This window comes from Panulirus ornatus, chromosome 23 (genome assembly GCF_036320965.1).
Source record: "Panulirus ornatus isolate Po-2019 chromosome 23, ASM3632096v1, whole genome shotgun sequence".
NCBI classification, from domain to species: Eukaryota; Metazoa; Arthropoda; class Malacostraca; order Decapoda; family Palinuridae; genus Panulirus; species Panulirus ornatus.
In genome coordinates, this window is record NC_092246.1 from 16,949,452 (window position 1) to 16,970,102 (window position 20,651).

Genomic DNA, 20,651 nt, shown 5'->3' on the forward strand with positions numbered 1-20,651 from the left:
GACTCACTTCCACTTTCAAGGTTTCATTTGCTGCCAAGTCCACTCTCAAATATCTAAAACACTTCACTTCCTCCAGTTTTTCTCCATTAAAACTTACATCCCAACTAACTAGTCCCTCAACCCTGCTGAACCTAACAACCTTGCTCTTATTCACATTTACTCCCAACTTTCTCCTTTCACACATTTCAAAAGTCAGTCACCAACTTCTGCAGTTTGTCACTTGAATCAGCCACCAATGTTGTATCATTGCCAAACAACAATTGACTCATTTCCCAAGCCCTCTTCTCCTCAACAGGCTGCATACTTGCCCCTCTCTCTAAGCCTCTTGCATTAACCTCCCTAACCACCACATCCATAAACAAATCACACACCCCTGCCACAGACCAACCTTCAATGAGAACCAATCACTCTCCTCTCTTCCTACTCGTACACATCCCTTATTTCTTTGATAAAAACTTCTCACTGCTTCAAGCAGCTTACCTCCATCGCCACACATTCTTAAGACCTTTCACAAACATCTCTATCAACCCTATCATATGCCTTCTCCTGGCCCATAAATGCTATATACAAATCCATCTGTTTTTCAAAGTATTTCTCACATATATTCTTCATAGAAAACATCAGATCCACACATCCTCTACCACTTATAAGACCACGCTGCTCCTCCCCAATCTGATGCTCTGTACATGCCTTCACCCTCTCAATCAATACCGTCCCGTACAATTTTCCAGGAATACTCAACAATCTTACGCCTTAGTAGTTTGAACACTCTATCTCCTTTGCCTTTGTACAACGATACTATACATGCATTCCACAAATCCTCAAGCACTTCATCATGATCAATGCATACTATGAATATCCTTACCACCCAGTCAACAACACAGTCACCCCCTTTCTTAATAAATTCAACTGCAATACCATCCAAACCTGTCACCTTGCTGGATTTCATCTTCCGCAAGGCTTTCATCACTTCTCTCTTCACCAAACCACCCTCCCTGACTTTTTCACCACACACCACCCTGACCAAAAAAACACCCTATATGTCACTCTATTATCAATAATAATAAAAAATTACTAAAATTACAGATTATATACTATGAGTCAAAATTTTATGAAACTTTTTGCACACTGTTAATAACACAAATCTCTACAGTACACAACATATGGCACACTTATCTACGAATTTCTTCATGATGAAGTAAAAAGTTGCTAAACACGACCTAAGATGTTTGTTATTTAAAAGTTAGTAATAATAATTTCTTTTTTTATGTTAGAGGCTCCAGTCATGGACAAAAGTTCACATCAAGAAGAAAAAATAAATGTAAGTGTGGCCCATATTGGAGAGGAATGAGGTAGGTTTAAGAAGGGGGATGAGGGTGAGTACATTATATTTCTGCACACAGTTAGTTTGAGAGGTGTCTGTAGCATTTATGAACTCATGAAAAGTAAATGATAATGTGATCAGAAAGGCACTTTGGGAAATTCTGACTATATGTAATGAGCATGAACAATTGTTGAATGCTGTTAAGTGAAGTTATGGTGAAAGTATTGTGTGTGTGTGTGTGTGTGTGTGTGTGTGTGTAAGGGTTAGTGGGGGCAACAATGAGTGGTCTGGAATATGTGAGGGAATGCACCAAGATTGTGTGGGCAACACTGAGTTTCCCTGAATGTGTGGGGAATGCATCAAGATCGTGTGATGTCACTATGGTTATGTACCTATTTTGTAAATATGGCATTTTCTCTCTCTCTCAGCAAGTTTCCTTTTTTTCTGTTGAGCATGGTGTGCTGTAGTATACTACTAGCTTAAACATTTTATACACCATGTTTTCCTATCCCAGGGACTGCCACATACCATAGCTTTACATCATTATGACTGATTACTATAGGCTTTAATAGTTGTACTACGAAACAGTATAGTTGAGTGCCATAAGTCTCACCCAGATTATTCTTTTGCTTACCTGATTTTCCTCACATCCACTCAGTGATTGTTAACTACCCCAGGATTCTGATGATTCCAGGGATTCCCCTCAACTTTATATATTATCTACTCCTATGGTGAGAGCATGTTATACAATTACTTGTTAATGTAGATGTCTTACCTGGCTCAGCTGAATCAAAGCCAATGGTATCAACAGCTGGTACTAAGAAAATCTGAGTGTCTTGCAACAACTTCTGAATTTCTCTATTTTTCTTAGCCCAGCCAGCAGCAAGGTGTCTTGCTAATCGGATGACCAATTCACGGCCTACAGGTTGAGCTCCATACAGTCCACCAAAAATCATTACACGCACACGGTTATCCACATCCGTTTCAACCTATTCAGAACAGCATGGAAGAAAATTTTGTCAAACTATGTCTAAAACAAATATAAAACTCAAATAATATTCACTAAAAAAGATTTCATGGTTGCATATGACATTCTTTCCCTAAATGAGTTCTGTAATTTCTCCGCCATAGAAAGCTGTCTATTTGTTCTTAATTATCTTTTCCAGAACGTTAAAAACTGCACTCTTTGGTGAGACTGGTCTGTACATGAAAGACTCAACTGTACAAAAGATATAGACAAGAAATATAAATTGAATTGTTTTTGAGTTAATGCAGAAGAGGCTGGGTCAAAGAGAAGTTACATAAAAAGAATGCTAGAGCAAAGGATTATATGTGCCAAAATGGAAAAAATGTAAGGAATATGAATTGGATCATATTAATGGTGTAAGAAGTGCTTAAATCAAAGCACAAGTTCACAAACATCAAATCTATCCTTGTTACTTGGACACCTCACCATCTATTCATAGAACACATTTTTGTCTTTAAAACCTTGTACTAGTGTAAATTGAGGTGTCCATATAATCATCATCAATGAACTGCTATCTCTTTAGACTCAGTCTGAATGTGGTCTGAGTGTATATATGTGTGTGTGTGTGTGTGGTAATTTTCCAAAAGAAGGAACAGAGAAGGGGGCCAGGTGAGGATATTCCCTCAGAGGCCCAGTCCTCTGTTCTTAATGCTACCATGCTAACGCGGGAAATGGCGAATAGTTTGAAAGAAAGAAAAGAAGTGTGGTAAAGTTCTGTTTAAGACAAAAGAGATGGCTGGGTAGAATGTTTAAACCTTGACTGCCAGAAAACATTTAACAGAGTACTGCAAAAGAGTAGATGGTAGATGGTAGGAACATTAGGCAGGAGCCTCTAACAACACTGTGCTAGAGTTGCCTTCTGTCAGTGGCCTCTTAAGGGTGAGGCATTAAAGGATAAGAAGTGGCACAGAGTTCAACAGATATGAAGGCTCCTTTACCATGGCCAACCCCTTGAGGGAATTCCCAAAGGGAAAGGGCAGCAGAATACAGATAACTCATGTCTGCAAAACAAAATATCCTGAGCCCAATCATATCATGTACTCAATCAGCAAAAACACAAAAAAATGAGTGCAACTACACTGAGATATACAATACCTTAAGGGAGTTCCTATATGAAACAGGCATCAGAGATACAAACAGACAGACAAGACTACATTAAAAGACATGAAGTCCTCCATCATATGAGTAGTGCACTCATCAGCACTGAAGTATGCAAGATGTATGGAGGCAGACTCACATTACAGAAGAGGTACTGTTGTGTCAATGTTTGCACAACAAATGAGTTGCCTTATCAAACACATCATGAGGGTACTAAAACTAAAAAACTATCACAGGAGAGTTTAACTTCACTTACACTGTCAAACTACAAAACCCAAGCAGAATGCATGACAAGGAAAAAGAGAGCAGCAAATCATATGCTGGGCTTGAATCACATGAGAAGATTTGACTAACATGAACACCAACTTCTTTTCCCTCTCATTGCCAGCCAGTCTCTCAAAAGACCTCTGCCTTGGTGGCCACATGGTTTATCATACTAATTACTGAGTATGTGGTTTATGAAGAGTTCATCATTGTCAGGAATAATATGTAAATGAAGTCATTAAATGAAACGTGTAGCTTGGTAAAGAAAAAAAAAAAATTGAGAAATTTCCAAATACATACCTTAGTCCCCATCTGAAGAACATGCACCTTCATACTCCAGTCACTGTCATTTGCTAGAAATTCTGCAATATCCATATACTGATTTTCAATATTGGCCATGGCTGCATTCAGTGCTGAGTTATTGAGGTAACCATTCATAAGATTTTCAGTCACACCAAAGTCTTCTTCAGCTGACCACATAGGAGAGTCATCAAGGTTGAGAGTAAAATTCTCTTGAACAGCCCAAAGATATGACACATTAATTTTCTTACTACTGGGCTCATACCTGGAATGGTTTATTGGTTAAATAATATCAGGTACTTAAAAATCAAGAAAAAATTATCCAAAATTCAAAATAATTTTTATGCTTGGTGGCACTCATGTCATCTAATCTCGTCTAAATAAATTGGTTTATTCAGAAAATTATAGTTTCATCACAGAAACGGTATCAGAAGACACATATATGTACATATTCATACTTGCTCACTGTCATCCATTCCTGATGTCGCCCTTTCTCACTCGAAACAACATAAATGCATAAAAGAAAAGAAAAAAAAAATGACGCTCACTTCATCAGTGAGGTAGCGCCAAGGAACAGACAAAGAAAGACCACATCTGCTTACATCCATACTTGAGCTATAATGAAGAAAGGCCACATCCGCATACATCCATATTCAAGCTATCATGCACAATGCACCGAAACCAAAGCTCCCTATCCACATCCAAGACCTACAGTTCTTTCCATGGTTTACTTCTGACGTTTCACATGCCCTGGTTTAGTCCAATGATGGCATGATGACCCCAGTATACCAAATTGTTTCAATGCACTCTGTTCCGTGCATGCCTTTCATGCTCTTGCAAGTTCAGGCCCTAAACACTCAATATCTTTTTTGCTCCATCCTTCCATCTTCAATTTGGTCTCCTTGTTTACCTCCTTCCCTCCACTTCTGACACATACATCCTCTTTGTCAAACTTTCCTCACTCATTCTATCCATATGCTTAAGCCATTTCAACACCCCCCCCCCCCCTTCTGCTCTCTCAACCAACTCTTTTTATTACCACACATCTCTCTTACCCTTTCATTATTCACTCAATCAAACCACCTCACACCACATACTGTCCTTAAACATTTCATTTCTAACACATCCACCCTCCTCTGCACAACTATATCTACAGCCCATGCCTCACAACCATATAATATTCCTTCAAACATATCCATTTTGCCCTCCCAGATAGTTTTCTCTTTCCACACATTCTTCAGCACTCGCAGAACCTTCACTCCCTCCCCCACCCTATGACTCACTTCCACAGTTCCACTTGCTGTCATCTCCATTCTGAGATATCTAAAATGCTTCACTTCCTCCAATTTTTCTTCATTCAAAGTTACATCCCACCTAACTTGTCCTTTACCCCTGCTAAATCTAATAACCTTGCTTTTATTCACATTCAATCTCAACTTTCTCCTTTCACACGCTCTTCCAAAAGCAGTCACCAACTTCCACAGTTTCTAACTCAAATTAGCCACCAGTGCTGTACAATCAGTGAACAACAACTGACTCACTTCCCAGGCACTTTCATCTCCCACAGGCTGCATACTTGCCCCTATCTCAAAGACTCTTGCAACTACTTCCCTCACCACCCCATTCATGAACAAATTAAACGACCATGGTGACATCACATACCCCTGCTGCAGACCTACCTTCAATAGGAACCATTCACTCTCCTCTTTTCCTACTCGCACACATGCCTTACACCCAGGATAAAAACTTCTCATTGCTTCTAGCATCTTACCTTCCACACCATATATTCTTAAGATCTTCCACAAAGCATCTCTATCAACCCTGTCATATGCCTTCTGATCCATAAATGCCACATTCAAATCTATCTGCTTTTCTAAGTATTTCTTAGAAACATTCTTTAAAGCAAACACCTGATCCACGCATCTTCTATAGCATACATATATTTTGTATACTTGCTCACCATTTCCTGCATCAGTGAACACATGAAGAAAAGGCCTCATTCACTTACATCCAACCTCTAGCTGTCATATGTAATTCACCAAAACCACTGCTCCTTATCTATAAACAGGCCCCACAGTTCTTTCTGTAGCTTATCTTGGATGCTCCATATGTCCAATGATGGCATGTCACTCCCCAATATACAACATCACTCCAATTCACTCTGTCCTGTGTACGCCCTTTACCCTCCTGCATGTTTAGGTGCTGAGCATTCAAAATATTTTTCATTTCATTCTTCTATCTCCAATTTGGTCTTCCCCTTGTTCTTACCACTTCTAACACACATTTATTTCTATCTATTATATTTAATCGCTGTCTCCCACGTTAGCGAGGAAGCACAAGAAAACAGACGAAAGAATGGCCTAATCCACCCACAGACACATGTATATACATAAACGCCCACACACTCACATATACATACCTATACATTTCAACATATACAAAGACATACATATACATATACAGACATGTATATATTCATACTTGCTGCCTTCATCCATCTCATCGCCACCCCGCCACACATGAAATTGCATTCCCCTACGAGGTAGTCCTAGGAAAAGACAAAAAAGGCCACATTCGTTCACACTCATTCTCTAGCTGTCATATGTAATGCACTGAAATCACAGCTCCCTTTCCACATCTAGGCCCCACAAAACTTTCCATGGTTTACCCCAGATGCTTCAAATGCCGTGGTTCAATCCAGTGACAGCACATCTACCCTGGTATACCACACATCATTCCAATTCACTCTATTCATTGCAAGCCTTTCACCCTCCTGCATGTTAAGGCCCTAATCACTATCTTTTTTACTCCATCCTTCCACCTCCAATTTGGTCTCCCGCTTCTCCTCGTTCCCTTTACCTCTGACACATATATCCTCTTTGTCAATCTTTCCTTGCTCATTCTCTCCTTGTGATCAAACCATTTCAACACATCCCCTTCTGCTCTCTCAACTACACTCTTTTTATTACCACACATCTCTCTTACCCTTTCATTACTTACTCGATCAAACCACCTCACACCACATATTGTCCTCAAACATTTCATATCCAAAATTAATACCATTCCCTTTTTATTATACAAAAGAGTTGCAAAAGACTATCATCCTTGCTGATAACATGAACTTTCTCTTATATAATATTAATTCCTCGTTGATTGCACATCTCTCCTTGCATGATTTAGCATTGTGCCATAAACCATTGCTTGACAACTTGATTTGCCCCCCCAATACCTTGGTTTTTCATGATTTACAAACAAACTCATGTGAGTGCCAACTACTTTTAGGGCATCAACAAAATGTTCTTCATTCCTGTTCCTTTAAGGAAATTACTGTTACTGAACCTTGGATTGAAAGTATGGACAAATATCACATCCTGTTTTTTCCAGAACCACAAAATGTTCTCATTCATTGCCCACCCAATCATCCCAAATCTTATTTGTTTCTGGGACACATTCAGTTGGGACAACAATGTACTGTTATCAGTTCAAGTTTCAAATTGTTCGGCACTCATGATCATTTTTTGGGCCAGATTGATAGAGCTATCCCGAGTATAGAACGAATCCCCAAAACATCAACTTATCCATCATTAATGAAGTAAATATCCAACACCTTCCATCTATGGTTCAAGAAGATTTAGATTCTGCAATAGATGTTTTGGCTTTTGTACCTTTTAAGTACACTTCTCATATTTCTGGATTTTCAATTATTTCGTTGTCTATTGCCCTCATAGTATTATTCATAGTATTCATCTTCTATTGTCGTCTATGACATAGGGTGTCTAATATAGAATTCCCTACAGCCACACTGGATGTTCAAAAGGTAGTCGCAGCAGCACTTCCTTATTTAAGGAGGAATCTAACTCCAGAATAATATGTATTGAATGAGTTGCTTGAATTTTTTTTTTGCATACTGATTTTGTTTATAACATATATATATATATATATATATATATATATATATATATATATATATATATATATATATATATATATATATATATTTTTTTTTTTTTTTTTTTTTTTTCAAACTATTCGCCATTTCTCGCATTAGCGAGGTAGCGTTAAGAACAGAGGACTGGGCCTTTGAGGGAATACCCTCACCTGGCCCAATTCTCTGTTCCTTCTTTTGGAAAATTGAAAAAAAAACCGAGAGGGGAGGATTTCCAGCCCCCCGCTCCCTCCCCTTTTAGTCGCCTTCTACGACACGCAGGGAATATGTGGGAAGTATTCTTAATCCCCTATCCCCAGGGATCATATATATATATTTTTTTTTTTTTTTTCAAACTATTCACCATTTCCCGCGTTAGCGAGGTAGCGTTAAGGACAGAGAACTGGGCCATTGAGGGAATATCCTCACCTGGCCCCCTTCTCTGTTCCTTCTTTTGGAAAATTAAAAAAAAAAAAAAAATTGAGAGGGGAGGATTTCCAGCCCCCCGCTCCCTTCCCTTTTAGTCGCCTTCTACGACACGCAGGGAATACGTGGGAAGTATTCTTTCTCCCCTATCCCCAGGGATAATATATATATATATATATATATATATATATATATATATATATATATATATATATATATATATATAGATATATATATATATATATATATATATTTTTTTTTTTTTTTTTTTTTATACTTTGTCGCTGTCTCCCGCGTTTGCGAGGTAGCGCAAGGAAACAGACGAAAGAAATGGCCCAACCCCCCCCCCATACACATGTACATACACACGTCCACACACGCAAATATACATACCTACACAGCTTTCCATGGTTTACCCCAGACGCTTCACATGCCTTGCTTCAATCCACTGACAGCACGTCAACCCCTGTATACCACATGACACCAATTCACTCTATTTCTTGCCCTCCTTTCACCCTCCTGCATGTTCAGGCCCCGATCACACAAAATCTTTTTCACTCCATCTTTCCACCTCCAATTTGGTCTCCCTCTTCTCCTCGTTCCCTCCACCTCCGACACATATATCCTCTTGGTCAATCTCTCCTCACTCATTCTCTCCATGTGCCCAAACCATTTCAAAACACCCTCTTCTGCTCTCTCAACCACGCTCTTTTTATTTCCACACATCTCTCTTACCCTTACGTTACTTACTCGATCAAACCACCTCACACCACACATTGTCCTCAAACATCTCATTTCCAGCACATCCATCCTCCTGCGCACATCTCTATCCATAGCCCACGCCTCGCAACCATACAACATTGTTGGAACCACTATTCCCTCAAACATACCCATTTTTGCTTTCCGAGATAATGTTCTCGACTTCCACACATTTTTCAAGGCTCCCAAAATTTTCGCCCCCTCCCCCACCCTATGATCCACTTCCGCTTCCATGGTTCCATCCGCTGACAGATCCACTCCCAGATATCTAAAACACTTCACTTCCTCCAGTTTTTCTCCATTCAAACTCACCTCCCAATTGACTTGACCCTCACCCCTACTGTACCTAATAACCTTGCTCTTATTCACATTTACTCTCAACTTTCTTCTTCCACACACTTTACCAAACTCAGTCACCAGCTTCTGCAGTTTCTCACATGAATCAGCCACCAGCGCTGTATCATCAGCGAACAACAACTGACTCACTTCCCAAGCTCTCTCATCCCCAACAGACTTCATACTTGCCCCTCTTTCCAGGACTCTTGCATTTACCTCCCTTACAACCCCATCCATAAACAAATTAAACAACCATGGAGACATCACACACCCCTGCCGCAAACCTACATTCACTGAGAACCAATCACTTTCCTCTCTTCCTACACGTACACATGCCTTACATCCTCGATAAAAACTTTTCACTGCTTCTAACAACTTGCCTCCCACACCATATATTCTTAATACCTTCCACAGAGCATCTCTATCAACTCTATCATATGCCTTCTCCAGATCCATAAATGCTACATACAAATCCATTTGCTTTTCTAAGTATTTCTCACATACATTCTTCAAAGCAAACACCTGATCCACACATCCTCTACCACTTCTGAAACCACACTGCTCTTCCCCAATCTGATGCTCTGTACATGCCTTCACCCTCTCAATCAATACCCTCCCATATAATTTACCAGGAATACTCAACAAACTTATACCTCTGTAATTTGAGCACTCACTCTTATCCCCTTTGCCTTTGTACAATGGCACTATGCACGCATTCCGCCAATCCTCAGGCACCTCACCATGAGTCATACATACATTAAATAACCTTACCAACCAGTCAACAATACAGTCACCCCCTTTCTTAATAAATTCCACTGCAATACCATCCAAACCTGCTGCCTTGCCGGCTTTCATCTTCCGCAAAGCTTTTACTACCTCTTCTCTGTTTACCAAATCATTTTCCCTAACCCTCTCACTTTGCACACCACCTCGACCAAAACACCCTATATCTGCCACTCTGTCATCAGACACATTCAACAAACCTTCAAAATACTCATTCCATCTCCTTCTCACATCACCGCTACTTGTTTTCACCTCCCCATTTACGCCCTTCACTGAAGTTCCCATTTGCTCCCTTGTCTTACGCACCCTATTTACCTCCTTCCAGAACATCTTTTTATTCTCCCTAAAATTTACTGATAGTCTCTCACCCCAACTCTCATTTGCCCTTTTTTTCACCTCTTGCACCTTTCTCTTGACCTCCTGTCTCTTTCTTTTATACTTCTCCCACTCAATTGCATTTTTTCCCTGCAAACATCGTCCAAATGCCTCTCTCTTCTCTTTCACTAATACTCTTACTTCTTCATCCCACCACTCACTACCCTTTCTAAACAACCCACCTCCCACTCTTCTCATGCCACAAGCATCTTTTGCGCAATCCATCACTGATTCCCTAAATACATCCCATTCCTCCCCCACTCCCCTTACTTCCATTGTTCTCACCTTTTTCCATTCTGTACACAGTCTCTCCTGGTACTTCCCCACACAGGTCTCCTTCCCAAGCTCACTTACTCTCACCACCTTCTTCACCCCAACATTCACTCCTCTTTTCTGAAAACCCATACTAATCTTCACCTTAGCCTCCACAAGATAATGATCAGACATCCCTCCAGTTGCACCTCTCAGCACATTAACATCCAAAAGTCTCTCTTTCGCACGCCTGTCAATTAACACGTAATCCAATAACGCTCTCTGGCCATCTCTCCTACTTACATAAGTATACTTATGTATATCTCGCTTTTTAAACCAGGTATTCCCAATCATCAGTCCTTTTTCAGCACATAAATCTACAAGCTCTTCACCATTTCCATTTACAACACTGAACACCCCATGCATACCAATTATTCCCTCAACTGCCACATTACTCACCTTTGCATTCAAATCACCCATCACTATAACCCGGTCTCGTGCATCAAAACCGCTAACACACTCATTTAGCTGCTCCCAAAACACTTGCCTCTCATGATCTTTCTTCTCATGCCCAGGTGCATATGCACCAATAATCACCCACCTCTCTCCATCAACTTTCAATTTTACCCATATTAATCGAGAATTTACTTTCTTACATTCTATCACATACTCCCACAACTCCTGTTTCAGGAGTATTGCTACTCCTTCCCTTGCTCTTGTCCTCTCACTAACCCCTGACTTCACTCCCCAGACATTTCCAAACCACTCTTCCCCTTTACCCTTGAGCTTCGTTTCACTCAGAGCCAAAACATCCAGGTTCCTTTCCTCAAACATACTACCTATCTCTCCTTTTTTCACATCTTGGTTACATCCACACACATTTAGGCACCCCACTCTGAGCCTTCGAGGAGGATGATCACTCCCCGCGTGACTCCTTCTTCTGTTTCCCATTTTAGAAAGTTAATACAAGGAGGGGAGGATTTCCGGCCCCCCGCTCCCGTCCCCTCTAGTCGCTTTCTACGACACGCGAGGAATACGTGGGAAGTATTCTTTCACCCCTATCCCCAGGGATAATATACATATATATATACATATACACACACACAGACACACACACATATGCACATACACACACACACACACACATACATATATATACATATGAAAAATGTAAGAAACAATTTAGAAAACAAACTTTTAGCTTGAAATGAATGAAAAAAAATGAATGTCACATAATGGTTCAACCTCTGGCTATGGAAAAGGAAATGTACAATTTATTCACACAAACGTCAATAGCAGTTCTCATCAATTTCACCACTGTGTCAATAAGCTTCAATGTCTAAGCTACATTTTTCTCCAACTTCACTATTTTCTTGTCAAAAACACCATGCATGAAAACTATCACTCCATTAACACAACTATAAACATTTACTTCCCCTTTAAAAGTTCTGGGGAAGTCTGTCTCGATACACTGCGGCGAGGCGACGCGACGCTGACACAATCACTGTCACAATATCACTTCTGCCTCCTCAAGTCAATCTCTCAGCCACAGTGCAGGCCTTCATCGTCGAAATCGGTCTTCTGGAGGTTACCGTTGTCGATGGGTGTGACCATGTCCTTGCTGGAGTTGCAGCCCAGTAGTTGAGGATGGGCTGGAGTTGTAGATCCAGCTGGCGTCACCGGACAATATCTTGCTATCTATCGAGTGCGTGAAGGTGGTGGGCGCGATGATGGTGTGGGCGTGGTGGTGGTGCGAGGGTTGTTGAGGTGGTACTCCTCCAGCAGACGAGATTGTTAACGTTGACACGAACACAGTGTGGTCTGCTGCTGGGAGCCAGGTGGAACGGCTATGTGAGGTCGGGCGGCGGTGCTCGGTCTGGTAGTTGACATTTGTGGGCTGCTGGTGCAGTGCCCGATCATGGCTTGGGGTACTGTGAGATTAACATCAGTCTATTTTCAAACTGTGCACTCCTCTTCTACTCTTTTTGGATCCACTGTGACCACAGATCGAATGCACACATGAGGACATCGCCTTTGCTGGTATGTATTTTCACCTCAAGGGGGCAGGGTGTTGGTAATATTCTTTGAGATGATTGCTGTCACTCCATGGCCCACTGTCAGCTGATGATAGGGTACTGGAAAGTCTCATCAATGAATTTCTCACTCACAGGAGTCCATCATTTCCCTGCTTCTCATTGTAGCATGGCCTCGAAGTGGCAGCAGTCAAGAGGCGATGGATAGGTGGTCCAATTGGTTGACCAGAAGCGGTGTAATTATCTAATGGGTTGTTTGGTGCCTTCAGCTTGTGGCAAATGGCCAGTAACCGTATATGGAATACATTTTGTCAAATTTGTGCTTGAATTTATATATATATATATATATATATATGTCAATGTGCTGAGAGGTGCAACTGGAGGGATGTCTGATCATTATCTTGTGGAGGCTAAGGTGAAGATTAGTATGGGTTTTCAGAAAAGAAGAGTGAATGTTGGGGTGAAGAAGGTGGTGAGAGTAAGTGAGCTTGGGAAGGAGACCTGTGTGAAGAAGTATCAGGAGAGACTGTGTACAGAATGGAAAAAGGTGAGAACAATGGAAGTAAGGGGAGTGGGGGAGGAATGGGATGTATTTAGGGAATCAGTGATGGATTGCGCAAAAGATGCTTGTGGCATGAGAAGAGTGGGAGGTGGGCTGTTTAGAAAGGGTAGTGAGTGGTGGGATGAAGAAGTAAGAGTGTTGGTGAAAGAGAAGAGAGAGGCATTTGGACGATTTTTGCAGGGAAAAGATGCAATTGAGTGGGAGAAGTATAAAAGAAAGAGACAGGAGGTCAAGAGAAAGGTGCAAGAGGTGAAAAAAAGGGCAAATGAGAGTTGGGGTGAGAGACTATCATTAAATTTTAGGGAGAATAAAAAGATGTTCTGGAAGGAGGTAAATAGGGTGCGTAAGACAAGGGAGCAAATGGGAACTTCAGTGAAGGGCGTAAATGGGGAGGTGATAACAAGTAGTGGTGATGTGAGAAGGAGATGGAATGAGTATTTTGAAGGTTTGTTGAATGTGTCTGATGACAGAGTGGCAGATATAGGGTGTTTGGGTCGAGGTGGTGTGCAAAGTGAGAGGGTTAGGGAAAATGATTTGGTAAACAGAGAAGAGGTAGTAAAAGCTTTGCGGAAGATGAAAGCCGGCAAGGCAGCAGGTTTGGATGGTATTGCTGTGGAATTTATTAAAAAAGGGGGTGACTGTATTGTTGACTGGTTGGTAAGGTTATTTAATGTATGTATGACTCATGGTGAGGTGCCTGAGGATTGGCGGAATGCGTGCATAGTGCCATTGTACAAAGGCAAAGGGGATAAGAGTGAGTGCTCAAATTACAGAGGTATAAGTTTGTTGAGTATTCCTGGTAAATTATATGGGAGGGTATTGATTGAGAGGGTGAAGGCATGTACAGAGCATCAGATTGGGGAAGAGCAGTGTGGTTTCAGAAGTGGTAGAGGATGTGTGGATCAGGTGTTTGCTTTGAAGAACGTATGTGAGAAATACTTAGAAAAGCAAATGGATTTGTATGTAGCATTTATGGATCTGGAGAAGGCATATGATAGAGTTGATAGAGATGCTCTGTGGAAGGTATTAAGAATATATGGTGTGGGAGGCAAGTTGTTAGAAGCAGTGAAAAGTTTTTATCGAGGATGTAAGGCATGTGTACGTGTAGGAAGAGAGGAAAGTGATTGGTTCTCAGTGAATGTAGGTTTGCGGCAGGGGTGTGTGATGTCTCCATGGTTGTTTAATTTGTTTATGGATGGGGTTGTTAGGGAGGTAAATGCAAGAGTCTTGGAAAGAGGGGCAAGTATGAAGTCTGTTGGGGATGAGAGAGCTTGGGAAGTGAGTCAGTTGTTGTTCGCTGATGATACAGCGCTGGTGGCGGATTCATGTGAGAAACTGCAGAAGCTGGTGACTGAGTTTGGTAAAGTGTGTGGAAGAAGAAAGTTAAGAGTAAATGTGAATAAGAGCAAGGTTATTAGGTACAGTAGGGTTGAGGGTCAAGTCAATTGGGAGGTGAGTTTGTATGGTGAAAAACTGGAGGAAGTGAAGTGTTTTAGATATCTGGGAGTGGATCTGTCAGCGGATGGAACCATGGAAGCGGAAGTGGATCATAGGGTGGGGGAGGGGGCGAAAATTTTGGGAGCCTTGAAAAATGTGTGGAAGTCGAGAACATTATCCCGGAAAGCAAAAATGGGTATGTTTGAAGGAATAGTAGTTCCAACAATGTTGTATGGTTGCGAGGCGTGGGCTATGGATAGAGTTGTGCGCAGGAGGATGGATGTGCTGGAAATGAGATGTTTGAGGATAATGTGTGGTGTGAGGTGGTTTGATCGAGTAAGTAACGTAAGGGTAAGAGAGATGTGTGGAAATAAAAAGAGCGTGGTTGAGAGAGCAGAAGAGGGTGTTTTAAAATGGTTTGGGCACATGGAGAGAATGAGTGAGGAAAGATTGACCAAGAGGATATATGTGTCGGAGGTGGAGGGAACGAGGAGAAGATGGAGACCAAATTGGAGGTGGAAAGATGGAGTGAAAAAGATTTTGTGTGATCGGGGCCTGAACATGCAGGAGGGTGAAAGGAGGGCAAGGAATAGAGTGAATTGGAGCGATGTGGTATACAGGGGTTGACGTGCTGTCAGTGGATTGAATCAAGGCATGTGAAGCGTCCGGGGTAAACCATGGAAAGCTGTGTAGGTATGTATATTTGTGTGTGTGGACGTGTGTATGTACATGTGTATGGGGGGGGTTGGGCCATTTCTTTCGTCTGTTTCCTTGCGCTACCTCGCAAACGCGGGAGACAGCGACAAAGTATTAAAAAAAAAAAAAAAAAAAAAAAAAAAAAAAATATATATATATATATATATATATATATATATATATATATATATATATATATATATCTTTTTAATCCTCTAACAATTGTAGAGTGTGTTATCTATCTTATCAAGAATACTAGTTGATATAGGAGTAACTCTTGTTAATAACTATAATTTGCTTATTTCTGTACTCAGTATTATTTCATAGATAACCATAACTTTTCATGGCTCGCAGGAGCTTGAGCCAGGTTGTGGCCAAGCAAAATGTAAGACTCACGCACACTACCATTAATTCTTCATTAACTATTTGTTATTATCATTTTACTGTGAGTTACATAGAGTTAGATGCATGTTCCCACGGGCCCACTGTTCCCACGGGCTACTGTTAATCAGGATGTTTGAACACGTAAGAGCTGATCTGTTATTTGAACACGTTAGAGCTGATCTGTTATTCGAACACATAAGAGCTGACCTGTTATTTGAACACGTTGTTGAATGGGTGTTGACAGACTCCCATATAACTCCTGTCAGTGTGATCCGAGGGAACACACTGGCCAGCATTGTCACACTGTTCACTAGCGTGTGTCGTAGTGTGTCATAAGACTATAGCGCAGAGTACTACAGATGTACGTACATATTGTTTTGTAATAAATCTACAAAGGCCGCCTGATCTTCAGTGACTACCATCCACGAAGAAGACCTGTATTCATTCCTGTCGACGCAACCATACAACACCACATATTGTCCTCGAACATTCTATCTCCAATACATCCACCCTCCTACGCACAACCCTATCTATAGCCCATGCCTCACAAACATATAACATTGTTGGAACCACTATTCCTTCAAACATACTCATATTTGCTTTCCGAGATAACGTTCTCACCTTCCACACATTCCTCAACGCTCCCATCCTGTGGCCCACTTCTGCTTCCATGGTTCCATCCACTGCCACATCTACTCCCAGATATCTAAAACACTTTATTTCCTCCAGTTTTTCTCCATTTAAACTTTCTTTTTCTTTTTCTTTTAAACTATTTGCCATTTCCCGCATTAGCGAGGTAGCGTTAAGAACAGAGGACTGGGCCTTTTTTGAAATATCCTCACCTGGCCCCCTCTGTTCCTTCTTTTGGAAAATTAAAAAAAAAAAACAATGAGAGGGGAGGATTTCCAGCCCCCCGCTCTCTCCCCTTTTAGTCGCCTTCTACTACACGCAGGGAATACGTGGGAATTATTCTTAATCCCCTATCCCCAGGGATAATTTAAACTTACCTCCCAATTAACTTGACCCTCAACCCTACTGTACCTAATAATCTTGCTCTTACTCACATTTGCTCTCAGCTTTCTTCTTTCACACAATTTACCAAACTCAGTTAACAACTTCTGCAGTTTCTCACAAGAATCAGCCACCAGCGCAGTATCATCAGCGAATAACAAGTGACTCACTTCCCAAGCCCTCTCATCCACACAGACTGCATACTTTCCCTTCTCTCCAAAACTCTTGCATTCACCTCCATGACCACCCTATCCATAAACAAACAACCATGGAGACATCACACACCCCTGACGCACACTGAAATTCACTGAGAACCAATCACTTTCCTCTCTCCTTACTTGTACACATGCTTTACATCCTTGGTAAAAACTTTTCACTGCTTCTAGCAACCTACCTCCCACACCATATACTCTTAATACCTTCTGCAAAGCATCTCTATCAACCCTATCATATGCCTTCTCCAGATCCATAAATGCTACATACAAATCCATCTGTTTTTCTAAGTATTTCCCACATACATTCTTCAAAGCAAATGCTTGATCCACACATCCTCTACTACTTTTGAAACCACACTGCTCTTACCCAATCTCATGCTCTGTACATGCCTTGACCCTATCAATCAATGCCCTATCATATAATTTCCCAGGAATACTCAACAAACTTATACCTCTGCAATCTGAATATTCACCTCTTTATCATCCTTTCCTCACCCATTCTCTATATGTCCATACCTTTTCAGCACATTCTTCAGTTGCATCTACCACATTCTTCAGCTGCCTCTACCACATTCTTCTTATAACCATACCTTTCCATAACTCTTTTCTCTCTACCTGATCAAATCATCTCACACCAAATGTCATCCTCAAACATTTCACTTCCAACGTATCCATCCTCCTCCACATATGCTCCCCTACAGCCCATACCTTGCATAGACACATTTCAGAATTCATTAAGAGATATAATTAATACAAACAAGATCCTTCCACAGATGCTAATGCTAAAGACAATCTTCCATGAAAACAGGAAGGGAAAGAAAGTCAAACATGCCATGCATATGTAGGTTTTATTTATCTATTTATTTATTTTGCTTTGTCGCTGTCTCCCGCATTTGCGAGGTAGCGCAAGGAAACAGACGAAAGAAATGGCCAAACCCACCCCCATACACATGTACATACACACACGTCCACACACGCAAATATACATACCTATACATCTCAATGTACACATATATATACACACACAGACACATACATATATACCCATGCACACAATTCACACTGTCTGCCTTTATTCATTCCCATCACCACCTTGCCACACATGGAATACCATCCCCCTCCCCCCTCATGTGTGCAGGGTAGCGCTAGGAAAAGACAACAAAGGCCTCATTCGTTCACACTCAGTCTCTAGCTGTCATGCAATAATGCCCGAAACCACAGCTCCCTTTCCACATCCAGGCCCCACACAGCTTTCCATGATTTACCCCAGACGCTTCACATGCCCTGATTCAATCCACTGACAGCACGTCAACCCCGGTATACCACATCCATCCAATTCACTCTATTCCTTGCCCGTCTTTCACCCTCCTGCATGTTCAGGCCCCGATCACTCAAAATCTTTTTCACTCCATCTTTCCACCTCCAATTTTGTCTCCCACTTCTCCTCGTTCCCTCCACCTCCAACACATATATCCTCTTGGTCAATCTTTCCTCACTCATTCTCTCCATGTGCCCAAACCATTTCAAAACACCCTCTTCTGCTCTCTCAACCATGCTCTTTTTATTTCCACACATCTCTCTTACCCTTACATTACTTACTCGATCAAACCACCTCACACAACACATTGTCCTCAAACATCTCATTTCCAGAACATCCACCCTCCTGTGCACAACTCTATCCACAGCCCACGCCTCGCGACCATACAACATCGTTGGAACCACTATTCCTTCAAACATACCCATTTTTGCTTTCCAACGAGATAATGTTCTCGACTTCCACACATTCTTCCAGGCTCCCAGGATTTTCGCCCCCTCCCCCACCCTATGATTCATTTCCGCTTCCATGGTTCCATCCGCTGTTTGGATGGTATTGCAGTGGAATTTATTAAAAAAGGGGTGTGACTGTATTGTTGACTAGATGGTAAGGTTATTTAATGTATGTATGACTCATGGTGAGGTGCCTGAGGATTGGCGGAATGCGTGCATAATGCCATTGTACAAAGGCAAAGGGGATAAGAGTGAGTGCTCAAATTACAGAGGTATAAGTTTGTTGAGTATTCCTGGTAAATTATATGGGAGGGTATTGATTGAGAGGGAGAAGGCATGTACAGAGCATCAGATTGGGGAAGAGCAGTGTGGTTTCAGAAGTGGTAGAGGATGTGTGGGTCAGGTGTTTGCTTTGAAAAATGTATGTGAGAAATACTTAGAAAAGCAAATGGATTTGTATGTAGCATTTATGGATCTGGAGAAGGCATATGATAGAGTTGATAGAGATGCTCTGTGGAAGGTATTAAGAATATATGGTGTGGGTGGCAAGTTGTTAGAAGCAGTGAAAAGTTTTTATCGAGGATGTAAGGCATGTGTACGTGTAGGAAGAGAGGAAAGTGATTGGTTCTCAGTGAATGTAGCTTTGCGGCAGGGATGTGTGATGTCTCCGTGGTTGTTTAATTTGTTTATGGATGGGGTTGTTAGGGAGGTGAATGCAAGAGTTTTGGAAAGAGGGGCAAGAATGAAGTCTGTTGTGGATGAGAGAGTTTGGGAAGTGAGTCAGTTGTTGTTCGCTGATGATACAGCGCTGGTGGCTGATTCATGTGAGAAACTGCAGAAGCTGGTGACTGAGTTTGGTAAAGTGTGTGAAAGAAGAAAGTTAAGAGTAAATGTGAATAAGAGCAAGGTTATTAGGTACAGTTGGGTTGAGGGTCAAGTCAATTGGGAGGTAAGTTTGAATGGAGAAAAACTGGAGGAAGTAAAGTGTTTTAGATATCTGGGAGTGGATCTGGCATATGTAGGTACAGATTAAATAACACCAACCAGTGTTGCTACCTATCACCTACCCAATAATGATACACTACAAAGTGTGTGACATAATCTGAGAGGATCATGCAGAAATAAGTTCAGATTCAAATCCTCACTCAGCAATGAGGTCATTATAGCACAAGCTGCATTTGGATAATTTGCTTTCTTCAATAAAATTTGTCATAACTGTCACCTTAGTTCATACTAGCTAATAATTCTATACAAGCAAAGAAACAACTCAAATGCATAATTTATATCTACATTTTTACAATTCATCCCTGGGGATAAGGGAGAAAGAATACTTCCCACATATTCCCTGTGTGTCATAGAGGTGACTAAAAGGGGCTAGAAATTCTCCCCTCCTGTTTCACATTTCCAGAAGGAACAAAGATGCAGGCCAAGGGAAGCATTTCCCTCTGAGGCTCAATCATCTGTTCTTGAAAGATACCTCACTAATGCGGAAAGTGGTGAATATGTATGAAAAAAATGGAGATGTTCATTCCTCACAAGGCCTGTGAGTATACAAGACCACTTAACCACTTCAGCATCCCAAATCCAATGATGTGACATAAAATAGTTATTCTATGTGAGAGGTCAACTCTGAGACTATCCTTGGCTGACCAACATATCTACAGGTAAAAATGTAAA

General features: G+C 41.2%; 1 protein-coding gene across 2 annotated transcripts in view; it reads right to left on the minus strand.

Annotated features, from left to right (window-relative positions):
* LOC139756822 (carboxypeptidase D-like) overlaps window positions 1-20,651 on the minus strand; it is a 151,081-nt gene that overhangs the window by 53,388 nt on the left and 77,042 nt on the right. For both annotated transcript variants that reach the window (XR_011714449.1, XM_071676643.1), the window contains exons 14-15: window positions 4,014-4,278; window positions 2,100-2,313 (exon numbers count right to left, since the gene is read on the minus strand). Coding sequence is in view for 1 of the 2 variants with exons in the window: in XM_071676643.1 (XP_071532744.1) it covers window positions 2,100-2,313; window positions 4,014-4,278 (479 nt within the window). In the remaining variant the exon portion in view is untranslated. The remainder of the gene's footprint in view (window positions 1-2,099; window positions 2,314-4,013; window positions 4,279-20,651) is intronic.